This window comes from Helobdella robusta (genome assembly GCF_000326865.2).
Source record: "Helobdella robusta unplaced genomic scaffold HELROscaffold_33, whole genome shotgun sequence".
NCBI classification, from domain to species: Eukaryota; Metazoa; Annelida; class Clitellata; order Rhynchobdellida; family Glossiphoniidae; genus Helobdella; species Helobdella robusta.
In genome coordinates this window covers 2,095,055-2,112,840 of record NW_008704623.1, presented here as the reverse complement: position 1 = coordinate 2,112,840, position 17,786 = coordinate 2,095,055, and the positions used below count along the sequence as shown (strand labels likewise).

Genomic DNA, 17,786 nt, shown 5'->3' with positions numbered 1-17,786 from the left:
TTCTTTCTTTCTTATGTTCTAGTTTTTTTGTATTGTTTTGTATTGCATTGTCTTTTGTTCAACACAACACCAACAGCAGCAATCAAACACAACAATCAACACAATATTATTTTCGTTATATTTTAGTTACGTTTAGTTAAGTTTATTATTTCTAGACCATTCGTTACATATTATTACTAGATTTGTTCGTTTATTTTATTCGTTACTTATTATTTCTAGATTTATTCGTTTATTTTATTCGTTACTTATTATTTATAGATTTGTTCGTTTATTTTATTGTTTTTATTATTGCGCGGTCATACGGACATACATATCGTTGTTCGTTGTTTTGTTTGCTTGATGTTTTATTCTCTTTTCTTTATTTTTTTCTTCGTAATTGTACAAATAGGTAGGATTAATTCGTAAGTTGAGCTAATTGAACATAAGTAGGTGAGTTAATTTAGTGAACATAGGTAAGTTAAGGACTCTAATTCTTTCTTTCTTACGTTCTAGTTTATTTGTATTGTATTTTGTTCAACACAACATCAACAACACCAATGTACATAACAATCAACACAATTTTATTTTCGTTATATTTTAGTTAAGTTGTATATTATTTCTAGACTGTCGTTTTATTATTAACCCCCTCATGAACGGCTGCCTTGACGTGGCGAGGGGGCTTCTCACTAAATGCCGTTCAAGTTAGTGCTTCTTCTTTACTTGTTTGTTTTCTTAAAAATGCGAATCTCTATCTTTTTCGTCGTTTCATTTTTTAGCGCACTCTTAAACATGGGTTACATTAGCATTTGCAACCCGTCTTAACCCGTCTTATTTATTAAATTTTATTTGATTTTTCTTAATCGGTCAGGTCACAATCATCATCATCATCATCGATATTGCAATGAAATGAAACTGAGAATTTTTTTAATTTTTGAAAATAGTATCTTTATTCATTTTATGTTCAGTAAGATACTGTTTGTTAAAAGCTATGCAATTTCATAAGACTATAAATCCAAGGAAGTCAAATAGTTCGACCTGAAAAATAAATGTCAAATTCACTTTTAAATTAATATTTTGAATTATCATTTGGAACTAGCGCCGGATTTAAATCTCTTCGTATATATATTTGTATAAATAATTTGTTTGGTACGTTCATTTAGTCATTGTGGTATGCTGTGAACTGTTTTTACTAAATGTTTATTTTATGTTTATTTATCCGTCTTCGACTATGATAGAAGAAACACGTAAAAATAATTAAATTAAATTAAGTTTTGCTTCCAGCAAAGTTTATAAATGGGAATAATCAATAATATGATAAAGCATAAGTATAATAGATAAAACATTATAAAAAAATACTGGTAGATACGTTCATATGAATTTAAAAAAATAATTTTCATAATTTAAAAGCATTTCTCAAATTAATTATTTTTATTTCGGTATTTTTGCAAAACTTCTTGTGTTTCTTTACATTTCTGCAGTAAACTATTCTTTAAGTTCTGATTCTGTGTGAAAATATTTATTCAATTTTGATTATTGTTTATAAATTTATTGGTTTTATATATATACTAGTATTATTTTTGAACTTGAAAATTACTTCAGCTTTTTCCTGCTTAAGAAGTAATGTTTTGTTCAAAATCTCTTCTTGCATTCTCAGTTTTTCAGTGATAAATTCGTCAGCAACTTTCAAGAGTAAGCTAATTCTTCTTGAGGTTGTCATTTTTTGCTGTATATTTATTTTTGGTTTATTGATGTCAATTAGGACTGCTTCTGCAATTTTAAGATGCGTGTAGTTGTTGCTCTGGTATATTACTTTGGTGTTGCTGTCGAGGATTTCACGGCTAATAGTGATTGAGTGTGTTGAGTCCAAATGAGATTGGATAGCACCACTCTGTTTATGCATCGTAAGCCTTCTAGTCAGAGAGGCAGTAGTAATCCCGATATATGAGTCATGTTGACGTGCTCAGCCGTCATAGGGGCAATTAAATTCATATATTATGTGATTACGCTTTAACACAGAGTTATCTCTAGGACTACAGTTGTTTTTCAGTATTAGGTGAGACGTCTTTTTATTGTTGAAATAAATTCGGAGTTTAACTTTACTATTTGGGTTGGTTGGTTGGTGTGACATTTTTATTGATGATATGTTAAGAATAGCTTCATCTACTTTGTATGCAGTTGACATGTGATTTCTGTAATACAAGATGATGTCGTTATCTTGATTGTTGCCATTGAGCTTCAAGCTGAAGCTAAGAAACAACGTGGTAGTTTTCAAAGCACACCACATGGTAGTTTTCAAAGCACACCACAGCTCACGACACCACACGTCACGACACCACACGACTCCACACCACACGACTCCACACCACACTACACCACACGACACAACACCACACCAGACGACACCCACCACATCACATGACACGTCACGATACGACGTCACACGACACCACACCATACCAGACGACACCAGACACCACAACTCACCACACCACACCAGACGACACCACACTAGACGACACCACACGACACGACGCCACACGATACCACACGACACGAAGCCACACCACAAAACGCCACACGACACCAGACGACATCACACCACACGACACCAGACGACATCACACCAGACGACATCACACCAGACATCACACCAGACATCACACCACACGATGCCACACGATATTACACCACACGACGCCACACCACAAAACGCCACACGACATTACGCCACACCATACGACGCCACACGACACTACACGACACGACGCCACACCACACCACACCACACTACGTTGTTTCGTGACGTGTGGAGTGGTGTCGTGTGGCGTCGTCGGGTGTGGTGTGGTGTCTTGTCGTGACGTGTGGTGTCGTGACGTGTGGTGTCGTATCGTGACGTGTGGTGTGGGTCGTCGGGTGTGGTGTCGTGTGGTGTCGTCGGGTGTGGTGTATTGTGGTGTCATGTGGTGGGTGTGGTGTCGTCTGGCGTGGTGTGATGTCGTGTGGCGTCGTATCGTGTGGTGTCGTGTTACGACACCAGACCACACACGAGTACTGAAGCTATAACATCGGTGTTGGTAGTTACGAGGTCGAAGAGGTTACGACACTGGTGTTGGAAGTGGGATCTTCAGGAGATTACACACTGGTGACAGAGGTAAGATTCCGATAGCTGGAAGCTCACTGCAGTACAGAATATCAGGACTAGAGAACTCAATGTAATTAGTCGACAAGAGAAACTTAACTACTGACGAATAGTTGTATTCCGTGATTTACCTGTCGATTAGTTATTGTGCTGTATTCTAACGATCGAATGAAAGTGTGATCGATTACGGCTATACACACAAGTGATTGCCAGCACTGTTTTCTTTCTAACAAAGTCATCTGAAATAAGTCTGCTTAGGAATCAAGAATCCACGTCGAGAGTTTAAGGGGTCGGTTATAACAATATGTATATAATATTTAGAATTTATAATGTTTAATTCATATTTAATTAAATCTAAATATATAAGTATATATTAAGAAATATCACATTTTTTGAATATTTCTTGATTTACTTTGTATATATGTGCCATAATTAGAATATATTCTATATATATATATATATTATGTATAAATAATTTGGTTGGTATTTTAATTTAGTCATTGTGACATGCTGCGGACTGTTTTTATTAAATGTTTATATTACGTGAATTATTCTCCGAGAACTACTAGGAAGTGTACGTAATATTAAATAATAATATTTTATTGGTAGATATTTTGCTATATTTGTTTGTTTAAAATACGAAATTTTTAAAAAATTTACATTTTCAAAATTTTAATTTTTCGTCATTTTTAATTTTTTAATATCAAATAAAAGCAACTATCGTTTTTCTCACCAACCTAAAATCTCAAAATTGTTTGTAGATATGTGCAATTAAATGCTCGTTCGAATTAGGCATATTTGTCAAAAGGCTCATTAATAAACGTTAATGAGATGAAGAGAATTGTAAACAAGATTAATATTTGGAGTTAACGTTAAAATTGGAGACAAAAGAATCCTCATTTTCCAATGACGTTGGAACAGTATTAAAATAATTTGTGTACTTTTCAATCTTTAAAAACGAATTTTCGTCGATCGCCCCCAAATGAGAAGACAATTTATCTCCAGTAGCAGTTCCAATTGTAGCTTCAGTAAAATTTGATTCGACACGTGATTGATTACTTGCTTGGTTGGAGAGCCCCGATTGGTTATTCCATCTTGAAACTTCTGCATTGTTCGATGCTGAAAATGAATTTTTATAATTCACGTCTAAAAATGCCAAATTATCAATTTTAGAGCTTATTTCACGTTGAGAGTCGTAATGGCCGTCATCGTTATTTGCACTGTCAGAAATGTTGGCCGATTTTGAAGGGATAGCAACGTCGGAAACGTTTTTGTCTTCGCTGGATAATGCAATTGGCTTCTGTTCCATAAAAATTAAAACGAAATAATCATGAAATAAAGTAAACTCATAACATAAAGTTATCACACTTTGACAACAAAGAATAACTTAGCCAACACTATTCATATCTTTAATGTATGACACAAACATAAACATGTCAATATTTTATAAAATAACATTACTGTGATACTGTAGCAATTTATACACAAATTCGACGCCTTTATCATCAACGCGCATAGACTTTAAAATGATGGAACCTCAGTTGCAGATTGATCAACTTGCTTTGACTGTATTGGTTTTGGTTTAAGTTGATTCCACTTTTCATCAAAAGATTCTTGATTAATTTGGTGTTTGCTCGATGTGAGATGGAGTAATGATATCCTTAACTCTCTTATTGATGGCCGGCTGTCCGTTTCGTAATTCCAGCACATCTCCATCAATTCATAACTGAAAAACAAGGACATAAACTGTTAGATATTTCATTTGTAGGTTTTATATTTGGCGCTAAATAAATTATCATAAATATGTTATCATTGTTATAATATACTTCAGTTCGCAATTGACACGTGACAACAACATAGAGACATCTACATATATTAGATAAAACTGTCAATACCAGCGAGCAGGAATAATAACAAGAGCTTGTAGGAATTTCACAATGTTACATAAATAGTGCTTAAATAAATTATTCATTGAGTAATTGATGGTAACAATAGAAAATCAACCAACAAATATGGAACATTGTCATTCAAAAGGAGGGGTCTGCTTAGTTTCACTTCCTTTTCCATGACAACCAAACGAAGGACATGCTGATCGGAAAGGCCAGGGTATGGAAGGTCACCGCATCTTAACAGCTCCCACATCAAAACCCCAAACGACCTACATTCAATTAGTCAATTGAAGAATTAACCAGTCAATGAGTTAATTAGTCATCCAACTAACCATATGTTGGACTTTTTTGTTATATCATTGACACGCAATCCATCTGAAAATGAAAGTGACTCCGGGGCCATCCACCTAATTGGAATTCCCACTCCATCACTATCATAGTAATAATCCTCCTGGCAGTGACGTTCACGAAATTAGCATTGATACAATAACGACGATTTTTAATGCATCAATTGATATTGTCTTGTCTTTAACCATCCTCGATCATAAATATGTTTTCTCCAATTAACTCTGTCCTGCGTCTTTCTCAGCAATTTTTACATTTTAAAATCCGTCAATTCTCTAATGCCATCAAACCATCTCATGAAACTTAACCCTTCCTCTTCCCTTTGACCCGGACAACGCTCCTTGTATTACATCCTTTTACCATGCATTGGTGTTTCTGAAGATGTGCTTAATGCAGCTTAATTTCCTCTTTTTGACTTCAGGCAGTAATTTTCGTTGAACTCCAGCCGTTTTTAGAACCCATTCATTTGTTTTTCTGTCTTTTCATGACACCCTCAGTATTTTTCTAAAAAATTTTATTTCAAATGCTTCAATTCTTCTTTCATCTTACTTTTTCAGTGTCTAACCATCCGAACCATAGATTGCTACTGGCCACACCAACGTGGGAGGTATGCGAATTTTGCAAAAAAAAAGAATTCAAAGGCAATGTCATACAATGAAATAGAAATGAAAAACAAAGAAATGCAATGGAAATATATTGAAAAATTAAAAATAAAAAAAGTCACCATGCCTTAAACTTGTATTCATTGAGCCCATAATCTCCAATCTTAACGGTCAGATCATTTGTAATAAGACAGCTTCTCATAGAGAGGTCTCTGAAAAAACATTTGTAGTTAAATGCATTTTTACAAACTGGTCTCAAGTCAAAATCAATCGATCAATTGATCAATCAATCAATCAATCAACTAACCAACCATTCAATCAATCAATCAATCAACTAACCAACCAATCAATCAATCAATCAACCTGTGAACAAAATTTATGTTATGGATTGCTTGCAGGCCAGCAACAACATCACAGATCATGCCGAGGATGACATCACCATCCAGCATCTTCTCAATGTTTAACTTTTGTCCTCTCATGTATGATTTCAAGTCCCCCTATAAACAATTATGTCATTGAATAAGATGATGATGGTGATGATCCACAAATCAATCAATTACCAGCGAACAAGACTCAAGGATGGTGAGATAAGGACTGGACTCCACGCACTGGCAGTAGAGTTTCAATACATTCCTGCTATCAAGCTCTCTAATAATACAAATTAAAATTAATAAATTGATTTGACAAGAACAACAAAATAAATATTTATAGAACAAATAAATACTTGGATAAACAGATGTACAGGCAGATCATTGAAGAAAATGAAAGAAAGATATCTAACTTGAATAAATGGAGAAAACAAAAATAAACTAACTTGAAAGCACTGGCTTCGTGAAGGAAGATGAACTTATCTTTGAGAGACATATCATCATGACACATCATCACAACGACTTTTAATTTCTTCTTACCTGGCTGGATGTCACTGCCCTCTCCTTGAAGCACCTGTTTCAAACAATCAAACCAAACAATCAATTAAATAATCACATTAACCAACCAATCAAACAACAATCCATAAAACAAACGAACTAACACACACACACACACATTTGCGAACCAACATGAACCTAACAAACAACAATGACCTTGCCAAATCTTGATGTTCCAAGTTCTTTTATGTATTGTAGTTGGCTTCTTGTAAATGCATTATCACGCAAACCTCAAGTGACGGAAATTTAAAAAATGATAACATGAAAACTAACAATGAGACCACAGAATTGAAGTTAAAATTAAATTAAAAAGTAAAGTAACCATGAATATAATCTAATTTCTTCCTCATTTCAAATTCTAAAAAGTCAAATGGAACTTTGTAGTTGAGATGTGCAATCTTTGGATACAATTGAGTTTCATTAGGAGATCGTCCAACAAATTTTTTCTGCTTGCTTCTGAGATCAGGTAGTGGTTCAAAATAAACTGATGAATTGTTAGCATCTGTGCTGTATACATTGTTGTACATGGAGTTGACCACTGGTGGGTACATCTGAAAACTAACTGAAGGAACAGTTGAGATTGCTATGTCACTAAAAAATGTGTCTTCATTTTCTAAATCCTGATCAGATGATTAAAAAGTTGTAATTATTCTCTAACCCTACCTTAACAATTACTAATATAATTTTTAGACCATATTAATAAATGAATAATAAACAATGACTATTTAATTAATTAATTAACTAAAGTTTCAAATGACAGATTAATTTTATAGCCTAATAATTTTAAACAAAAATAGACAATAAGACAATGATATGGATGGATGAGGTGGTGTAACAAATAAAATGAAGCACCATATCATATTGGATGACTGAAGGGCTAAAAAAGAGATAAATAAAATACTTTGAATGAGTTGCTGTGGGGAAAACACCTGCTGAATAATGACCTAAACCACAGGCATGACAGCAAGGCCAAAATAAGCGAGAACAACAGACCAACGCTAATTATCACATGAAGTAACTCGGAAAAAGAAAAACCATTTGCAGATAACAGGTAACTCATTTTTTAAATTTATTTATAAAGAATCCAAAAAAATAATAAAATAAAAAGACAACTGATTTATTTAATCTAGAAAATAAATTATAATGTTTGTTTAATTAATTTATTATGTTGTCATATATTTGCATCAGTTATGTAGTACGGCTACGACCCGATGAAATAGTTTTTACAAACAGACAACATCAACTAAAAAATTTGTAGTTGCGTATGTTTATGTATGCTTCAGCATCGTTTGTGTCCGTCCACTCCATTTGTGATATTACGTTAACATTAATATCGAATTCAAATAGTTTAAAATTAAATTCTCCACAAACGTCATTTCGATTTTTTAAACCTTCGATTTCGATTTCTTCACGGTGACTTAACCATTTTTAAAAACACTTTTATTCTAAATACATATCGACCGCTACCATGCTCGGTCTCGAAAAGCGATGCAACCGAAATAGTAAATTTTCAATTTGTGACTTTTTACGACTCGGAGTGCTGAAACAACTACAACCTCGCACCTCATTATTTTCAAGATAAACGCAAACGGAGGTTCTTAAAAAATTGAATAACCAAATAGAGCACAGTTTTCGCGATTAAAAATTCCAACGCATACTAAAGCAGACTAAAATTATAAACATCATTTAAACACAGCTTTTAAAAAAATGAACATCTAAAGTATAGTTGAAATGATCATTTAAATAAAAGTTTGCCCCGAGTTGTCCAGAGCAACATGAGAGTTATAGGAAGGAGGTGAATTAATTTCTGACAAACAGTTGTCATCTGCTTCATGTTGCTGGTGGTTCTGTTGATGGTATGGAGGGGGGTCCAGAAGATATGAGGGAGGAGCCATGACAACGGCTGCGTAGGGGGGTGGCTTGGGAAAATCGCCATCCAACCCATCATAATGACCCATCACAAGCCTTTATCATTTATTTACAGTTTTATTTTTTATCATGAATTTTATTGATTTAACGAATAACAAACGAGGTTATCTATTAAAAAAATGCATGCAACATTAATGAGAAAATATTTATTGTATAAAATATGAAATAAAAAGAGAAGCGACCAACCTATTTTGCATTTCTCTTCTTGATTGAAGGAACCTTCTCCTGGTAGCAACGAAAAATAGGATAGAGATGATGATGATGATCACTCCGAAACAGGCCATTCCAAGTCCTGCTATTGTGGCTGGCTGGATGTAGCTGCCCTCTGGGTACTTTAATGGACCGCCTTTATTACCATTTTGTATTAACATAAAATCAAAAAACATTTATAAACATAATCGTTGCTAGCTTAATTTCCATTGCAAAAAAGCGGGGCTCGGATAAAAAGGAAAAGATTGTTACAATATCATTAATAAAATAGAAAGTGGAAGAAAATAGGAGAGCCTGACCGGTCCTTGGGCAATTAATTTCGTCAGACGCATCACTACACTGAGGTACGTTGTCGCAATGCCAGCTCGCATCTATGCACTCCAAACCAGTTTCACAAAAAAATTTAGTTGGCTGATCACAACTTGAAGCGCCAGAATAGTCAACGGATGGACTTCGACCAAAAATACTGTTGTTGTAGCGATTGTTGCCGTTAATCTTGTTGTTCATGTCGTATTTATTGCTGCTGTTTTTAGTGTTGTTTTTGTTGTTGCCATTTTTACTAAAAATGCTGGTTAGGTCAGCAGAAGGGGGTATAACTAAGAAAGAATTTATAATGAAGAGTCATTTTATCGAATTATGCGATATTAGTATACTCAACAACTGTTAAATAAGAATGGCATTGAAACAACAAAGACAACAATGACAATAAAATAATTATTTTCTATTATTTATCATTATCGTGCTTATTATTACTATTATTATTATTATAACGTGAAATGTTATTGCATTACGCTCTGGTTAGATTTTCAACGTTTGAAATGTAGCCGGAGTGCAATGAAATGTAGCCGGAGTGCAATGAAATGTAGCCGGAGTGCAATGGATTATAGCCGGAGTGCAATCAAATATAACTATAGCAATCCAGCTGCATTTGATTGCATGCGAAGGCAATCTTCAGTTGCATTCTTAATTATTTTTATTCAGGTAGTCGGAGCCGATTATAATTATTATCATAATCATCATCATTGTCAAGATACCTAGTTTAAATTTGTCACAGCTAGTCAACATTAGTTGGATGTTATCAACTGCCAAATTGTAACCTGTGTAAGTCCAACCATCTAGCAAGACCTGGAAATTAGTTTGATATTCAATAGATTTTAACTAACCAAATAAATGAATGTCTAACGAAAATTTTTCAAAACCAGATATTTTAAATTAAAAAAGAAAGATGAATGGATGGATGGATGGAAGAATGAATAGACGGATATAATGGATAAATGTGTGGATGAGCAAATGATTAAAAACTAACAAAAATAATTTTGTCATTGGTGGACAACTTGATTTCAGCTTGAACGTCCTTCCAATCTTGAAAGCCACTGAAATCTTTTGAATAACTTGAAGTGATAATTTGGCTAATGCCACTCAACACTGTTATCTTCAAAGCAGCAGAACCGTTGCCCAAACCAGATAATTTGAATGACAAGCACATCACTGGCGACCTGAGCCCATTTACTGATCTACTTATCATTGATGATTTTTGACCTGGCTTCTTTGAACTATCAGCCATTACAATGTAAGAGCCCATGCCTCAATGATAATTGTTGAAAAGTTTTAAATTATAATTGAATAATAACATATCATAGCCCATTAAAAAAAACTATAATAAAAACTGCAGAGCTTCATTCAATGTACAACTCTCAATCTAAATTATTTCCTATGTACTTATCAGATATATTAATAATTAATTGAACCTAACTCGTTTTAAAAACTTTTGCTAAATCTGTGTTTGCAGAGCAGATTTCAAAAGATCTCAAGACCCATCTGTTAGCAAAATTCATTGAGGAGTGCTGTTGAACGTTGCAGAAAATGCGCTTTATAAACTAATTGATTGATTCATTTGAATTCATCAGCACAATTATGAGCAAAATAAAAGCCATCACCCTCAGCACCCCTTTGATTATTGACTAAACATACATAAATTTTAAGAACAAACAAATGGATAAAGATCACTACCCACCAGTTTTTTTCAAAAGCCAGGGTTGAGCGTTGTAATAATTCTTCCATCCGCACATCCCTGCTTCAAACGTGCATGATATGTCCATCCCTGTTTTAAGGTATCATTTAACATTATATGTACATGTAACGTTGTATGGGCGTGTGTATGTAGTGTAAACACACACACACACCACACATACACACACACACATATATATATATATGTGTGTGTGTGTGTATGTGTGCGTGTGTGTAAAAGGTAGTATATATTTAAAATCTTACCAAATAGTTGAATAAATGAAAAAATGAATGAGCGTATGAAAAAATGAATGAATGAACGAACGAATGAATGCAAACCACTGTGGCACTGCATAGGAAGTATTGCGATGTCATCAATTGATATGCTGCTTGCTTCAACACTAGTCCTCGTTCGGGCCTCAATTCTTATCTGTGCACCATTATCAACTGATTATTATATTTAATACTAAATACTAAGATTTATTATTACCGTCATTATAATTATTTAAACAAATTTTTCATTCATATAAAACTTGATTTCTTGTGAGCCAATCAGAATCAAGATCAATTTCAGCCATCAGCCAACGGCGAGCAAGACGGCCCGATCGAGTCCACAATGAGGTCAGTTGATTGGTCGGGCTGCTCGAATTCATGAATACATTAAGGCCGTCAATCTCATTGTTTGCAAAGTACCAGAACGTTAAGCAAATCGGCGATGACGATGAAGACGATGAGGAGGAAGATGACGAAGATGATGGCAACGACGGTGAAAAATGCGTTAACATTGGAAAACTTAAAACTGCAGGAATGCTCACTCCATCATTATTGTTGCTCACCGTTATAAAGTAGCCATCTGGTGTAATTAATTACCATTCTATTGAACAATTTCCTATAAATCATTTCCAAAACAATTTTTTACCTTTAAATAAATACAGTATTAACCATCAGACAAAGAATCAGTTACTAAAATTAAATAATTGTGTGATAAAAATTAAATAACACACCATAACTAAGAGTGGTATGATCAAAATAGGGGGATTCAACAAGCTTGTTGACTCTTTGCCAAGCAGTGTTTACATACAATCCACAGAGGCCATTCTCAAATGAACATGCATCCACAAATCTGTTTGATACTGAAATCAAGTCAGAATTGAAAAATAGTTTGAAATAGCCACAAGGAATTAGTAATATGTTGATAAAAGTAACATTGAAATGATGAAAACCTACTGATGCAGCTAGCGTGGAAGATAGTTTCATCTGAACCATCCGTACAATCAATCACACCATTACAAACAGCTCCCTTGGATGTTAACTGGCCATTGAAGCAGACAAAATCTTCTTTGTTTGAAGGGACATCTGAGAATGAGAGTTCACTTTATTTCACTTTTGCTTTGATAACAAAACTTTACTAACAAACCATCTGATAACTCATTTTTGTAAGGGAATGCATAACCATAAAAACCAAAATCAGAGCTGTAAAGGTTGGTCTTTAAAAATGTTGTCACAATTTTCTGGCCACTATTTAGATCAACTGGAAGCAAATAAATTAGTTTTCAAACATTAATTTTTTATATAAAATTGAGGAGATAACATTTGATGTTCACTGTTTAGGAATTAATTTTTGTAACAATCCTTTTTAAAAATAATACATAAGATTTGTATTAGAAACAATTCTAATCCAGACAAGTAAACTAACCACAAATTGTTTTAGAAAAAAGATTGAATTCATTTTTTTCACCATCAAGTTCACCATCACCACAAAACTTTCCAGTAAAAGGAATGTTAAAGTAATCATTTGCACAAAAGTTTGAATGTTTCACATGAAATCTGTAAAATGCAAGAAGAAACTGATAAATAGCATAGCAAGCAAGTTATCCAATTAAACTTTTTATAGAAATTCATGAAAATGAAAAATATTTATTTTTTGATAACTTTTTAAATGTGAAACAAAGTTTTGTAGTGTTGACATGGCTCATGTCAAAAACTATACGACAGTCTGATTGGTCAGTGTAGTTGAAAGGAAAATTAAAATGATGGAACAAAGTCTTTTCATCCCTTTGCACCTCAACCACTTGATCACACACTCTATAATCACCTTTTAAATAAAAAAAAATCATTATTTATAACAAAATGTTATTTAAAGTTCTGCCATAAATATTAAATATGTACATATCATCTTCTAAAAATTAAATCTCAAACAGCCAACCAACCAACCAACCAATGCTTATTAATTTAAACTTTAAATTGCCATAGTATTTATTTCTATTTCATAACCTTGCTTTATTTTAATTTTTTAACTAAATTTTCAACTAATAAAATAATTTTATAAATACAAAATTAAAAGTAAATGAAAAATATTAGTTGCAAGCATTCACTTTCAATTTTATTTAATAATCCTGACTCAAACTTACTAATAAATCTGCTCATGAAAAAAACCAACATTTAAAAAAAGTAATTGACAAGAAAAAAGACCCAGCCGTCTCAACCAAAAACCAAACCAACGAAGCAACGAAACAAAAACAGACATAGAACCAAACCTGACCCAAGGGACTCCACCAATATGAATAATAGGGTAAACGTAAACTGGAATAAAAAGGAAGCCGAAATGGCGATACGAAAAGACATAATTCAATTATTTGATTCTTATTATATCGCGTGAAACTATTTTTCTCATTTAGTCATCTGTTATCTCTCATTTAGATTTTTAGAACAAAAAATGAACGAAATATAAATAAAGACATACACAGGTACATTAAATAAAAATTATAATATACACAAAAAATAATTTGCACCTGTATCAATTGGAATAGTGATATTTTTAAACGATTTTTCAAGTTATTTCGTAATTTGTTAAAAAATGTCTTGCCGATATCGTCCGTTGTGTTTCAATCGCAAATCGTGAATATTTTGTTAATTAACGTTTAAAAACTTTCACGGAATGCCATTTTTAAACTTTTTATTTTAGTTCAACTTTTAAACATGGCAACCATCGTGGTTTTACGACAGAGGTTCGATTCGTTTTTAACAATTTATAAGATTTTGTTTGTACCAATTAATTTATTTTAATATAATCTGTTTAAAATAATTTGGTTAAATTAATTAATTTATCTATTAGTTCTGTCTAAATTATCCGTATTATTCTATAATAGCTTTGTTGACCTCATGTTCTTTTCCTTTTCTTTCTTTATTATTCTCTTTTCTCATTTTCTGTCTGTCTTCTTATTCATTTATCGTCTTATAATATTCAGATAATACTTTTAATCGTTATTAAAAAAATTAGGAATTAGAGAGGTGGTCTCTGTCCAACTTGGCAAGGCATTCATACATAACATAATAATATAACACAAGTATTAGTCAATATTTTCACTGTTACTGAGAATGATATCAGTGGTTAGGACTTAGAAGTAAAAGTAACGGTAAGTGAGATAGAGGAAAAACATCAACATTCAACAATGTTTTTTAACTACTTCATCCATTGTTTGAATTCAAGTTGGTTGATTTGATTTTTTATTACTAAATTTTTTTTTATTCATTTACAAATTAATTCATCACATTGAATTACTTACAAATTAACAAACATTGACCAAACAGGATACTACAGGTCTCTTCTTCTCAAATATAGCATCATCTCATCCGTTTTTTTCAGTTTGTTGTATATCCAAAAAAGTAATGGTTGGTAGATCAGTTGATTGCATATTGTGTTATTTATTAGATCAGATTATTAATATTTGATTTATTAGCGTATGTAATCAGATGTAATGTTATGTTTACGTTGTCTTATATTTTAAAATTTTTTCAAAAATATTATTAATTTGGTATTTGATTAATTATGAATATAAAACTTATTATTTTTTTAAATTCAAAAATTTAGATAAAGTTGTGGAACATACTGGCATACAAGAGTTCATCATAATGCCTGACGAATGTTTAAATTAATTTTTAAACATTTTTAATGATTTTAATAAAATTTGTGATTTATTTTTAATGTTATTACTATTGATTTATTTGAAAACATTAAAACATTTTAAAATTTAAGATTGGGCATGAGGATTGTAAATTATTCACATCGTTTCATAAAGCATCTATTTACTGATCAAACGAGCACAAATTTGGCTGTTGGCAGTAAGTATGAAGTGCTGCCTACTCTTATTGTTCACTCCAACTGTACAAATCTAACAAATGCAGTCTTACTTGGTTGCAACATTTTTACTAACTTGGAAACCACACCCCAAACGATGTGTACACACATTTTTGTGTTGGTGTATTGCATGCAAATGGTGCGCGATAGTGTTTGATAGTGTCAGCCATTTATTCAATTCAGCATGAACTAAAGAAATTTTTCTGATCTGGAACATAATTACTTTAAAATTTACTTTTAAACCACAAAGTTTGCCAGGAAGTGGACTGCGAAAATGCCAGCATATCGTTGAGCCTGTCAGTCGGTCGTGGAGATGGGGATGTCAGTTTTATATGCTTTAACAAGACCATGTTAGACCCGTTGATGATGATGATGATGATGGTGACGATGACGATGGTTAAGATCAAATCAAAAATGTATTACCATTTAAAAGTTGAATTGAATACTTGAAGGTTGCTGGAAGCCTACACCAGTGACGTCATCATGTTCGTCCTCATCGACTGTTAGAGTCCTCTTCTATTTATTTATTAATATTATTATTATTATTATTACAAATTAATAATGTTTTTTATTATATTACAGATGATAATCATGTGTATTTATGATATTATGTTTTGCTTTTTCACGCAGCTCTTTCCATGAAGCCGCTGGAAGCAAAGAAGTTTGATGTTTCTTCAAGTGAGACTTCTGCCTTCGTAGTCTCATTCATCAGTTATTTTTATTTTAATAATTCAATAAAACGGCCAACCATGTTTAATATTAGTTTATAGTTGGCTCATTCATTCATTCATCATTCATTCATTCATTTATTCATTCATTCACTCATTTTTTATTTATTTTTTAATTAATAAAATAATTCATTCATTCTCAAACATACACAGGCTTTAAAAGTGCAGTCAATATTCCTCACAATGCTTTTTTCATATTGACTACGACACTCATGACAGAGTTTGTGTTTGCATAAATTCATTCATTTATTCGTTCGTTTAATCAATCGTTCAGTCAGTCATTCATTCATATATTCATTCATTCATTCAGTTTTTTGCTGTTGATGCGAGTTATTGGAATAAAGTATTTTATATATCTTTTAAAATTTTTATCAAAGACGTAGACATGAATGAATGAATGAGTGTATGAATGAATGAACGAACAAATGGATGAATGGATGGATGGGTGAATGAGCGAAAGGGTGGATGGTAATGTATATTTACACCTCCAGTTTGGCTGCATTCGACGATGTGATGGTGCGATGGTTTGCATACAAAATCAATCGATCTTCCGTGAAAGGGTCGACCGATCATTTGCATTCCTTTGCATTCATTGGTATGCGGTTGCCTGGCACAAACTTCAACATTAAGTTACTGGTCGGTCGGTTGGTCGGTCGGTTGGTCGGTTGGTCGGTTGGTCGGTCGGTCGGTTGGTTGGCAAATTGTTTAGACTATTTATAAGTAATGATGATGATGATAACAATGAAATGACAATATCAATAATACTGACAATGAGGATTATGATGATTAATGGTTATAATAACAATGCACAGAATGCAACATCCTCATCGTCTTCATCATCATCTGATAAAGTATCGACGACATCTTCATCATCTCCATTGCTTCGAGTGAAACTCACGAGCTACCTTCATGCATGCATCCCTTACTTCACTGGTCATTCATTTATTCGTTCGTTCATTCATTCGTCCATTCATTCATTCGTCCATTCATTCATTCATTCATTCATTCATTCATTCATTCATTCATTCATTCATTCATTCATTCAATCAATCAATCATTTCTTTGTCACACTTTTTAAATTTTTAAATTTAATTTAATTTTCTTTCTTAAATTAAAATTTTATTTTACTATTTTTCAATATTCTTTAATTAATTAATCATATTTTATTATTAATTAATTATTGATAATTGATAGGCTATTCACAGTGCACGAGACCGAAGAACTGTGAAACGAACCATGGCGGTGATGATGATGGTGGTGGTGGTGGTGATAGTCATATTAGCAATGAGGCAGTCCCATTTTTTATATCAGCTGGCTACTTCGCTTCTCACCCATCCATCATCCTCTGCTACAACCAAACCATGTACGCTGGCATGATGATGATGATGGTGGTTGTGATGATGATGATGTTTGTGGTGATTATGATGTTTCTATTAATGATGATGATGGTGGTGATGTTTGTGGGGATGATGGTGATGGTAAATGATAAAATTTCAGATTCGTGGGGCCGGACGTTTTCGCGAACAAGTCATCATTTATACTGATAGCAAATGGTTTGTCTTTTGACGATGATGGTCATAGCGATGTTGTTGTTGTTGATGAAGATGATGACGATGATGATGATGACGGCGATTGTCACAACGACAATTGAGTTAAATTGAATTAATTTCAGAAAAGACGCTGGTCGTTGAAGAGATGATGAAGTTCGACATCCACTATGACGGTTCTTAATGATGTTGGAGATGACGATCGAGTTGTTTTTGCTTTTCAAGTGTCGTCTTTTTATGTCTGACGTTTTATATGAGTTTTTATAAAAGTCTGTTCTGCTTTCGATGTCGCCGTGACCTTTTTACGTTAATTCAGTCATTCATACACTCACTCATTCATTCAT

At 33.0% G+C, this 17,786-nt stretch overlaps 3 protein-coding genes across 3 annotated transcripts; 2 read left to right on the top strand and 1 right to left on the bottom strand.

Moving 5' to 3' along the window:
- Positions 1 to 669: 669 nt before the first annotated feature.
- On the top strand, positions 670 to 3,195 carry HELRODRAFT_175484 (hypothetical protein; the record flags this gene model as incomplete). Its single annotated transcript, XM_009022905.1, has 3 exons — positions 670 to 680; positions 2,376 to 2,946; positions 3,058 to 3,195. 3 exons carry the CDS (start codon positions 670 to 672, stop codon positions 3,193 to 3,195), a joined length of 720 nt encoding a protein of 239 aa, XP_009021153.1.
- A 1,891-nt stretch (positions 3,196 to 5,086) lies between these two features.
- Positions 5,087 to 7,093, bottom strand: HELRODRAFT_82586 (hypothetical protein; the record flags this gene model as incomplete). Its single annotated transcript, XM_009022904.1, has 7 exons — positions 5,087 to 5,276; positions 5,340 to 5,438; positions 6,089 to 6,166; positions 6,318 to 6,451; positions 6,515 to 6,598; positions 6,765 to 6,896; positions 7,031 to 7,093. Coding segments are annotated over 7 exons (780 nt in total), but the record flags the coding sequence as incomplete, so codon positions are not given.
- Positions 7,094 to 14,008: 6,915 nt separating this feature from the next.
- HELRODRAFT_175482 (hypothetical protein) lies at positions 14,009 to 16,131 on the top strand (the record flags this gene model as incomplete). The annotated part of the gene is made up of 6 exons (XM_009022903.1): positions 14,009 to 14,037; positions 15,066 to 15,151; positions 15,418 to 15,517; positions 15,620 to 15,669; positions 15,798 to 15,845; positions 16,049 to 16,131. 6 exons carry the CDS (start codon positions 14,009 to 14,011, stop codon positions 16,129 to 16,131), a joined length of 396 nt encoding a protein of 131 aa, XP_009021151.1.
- Positions 16,132 to 17,786: the final 1,655 nt, after the last annotated feature.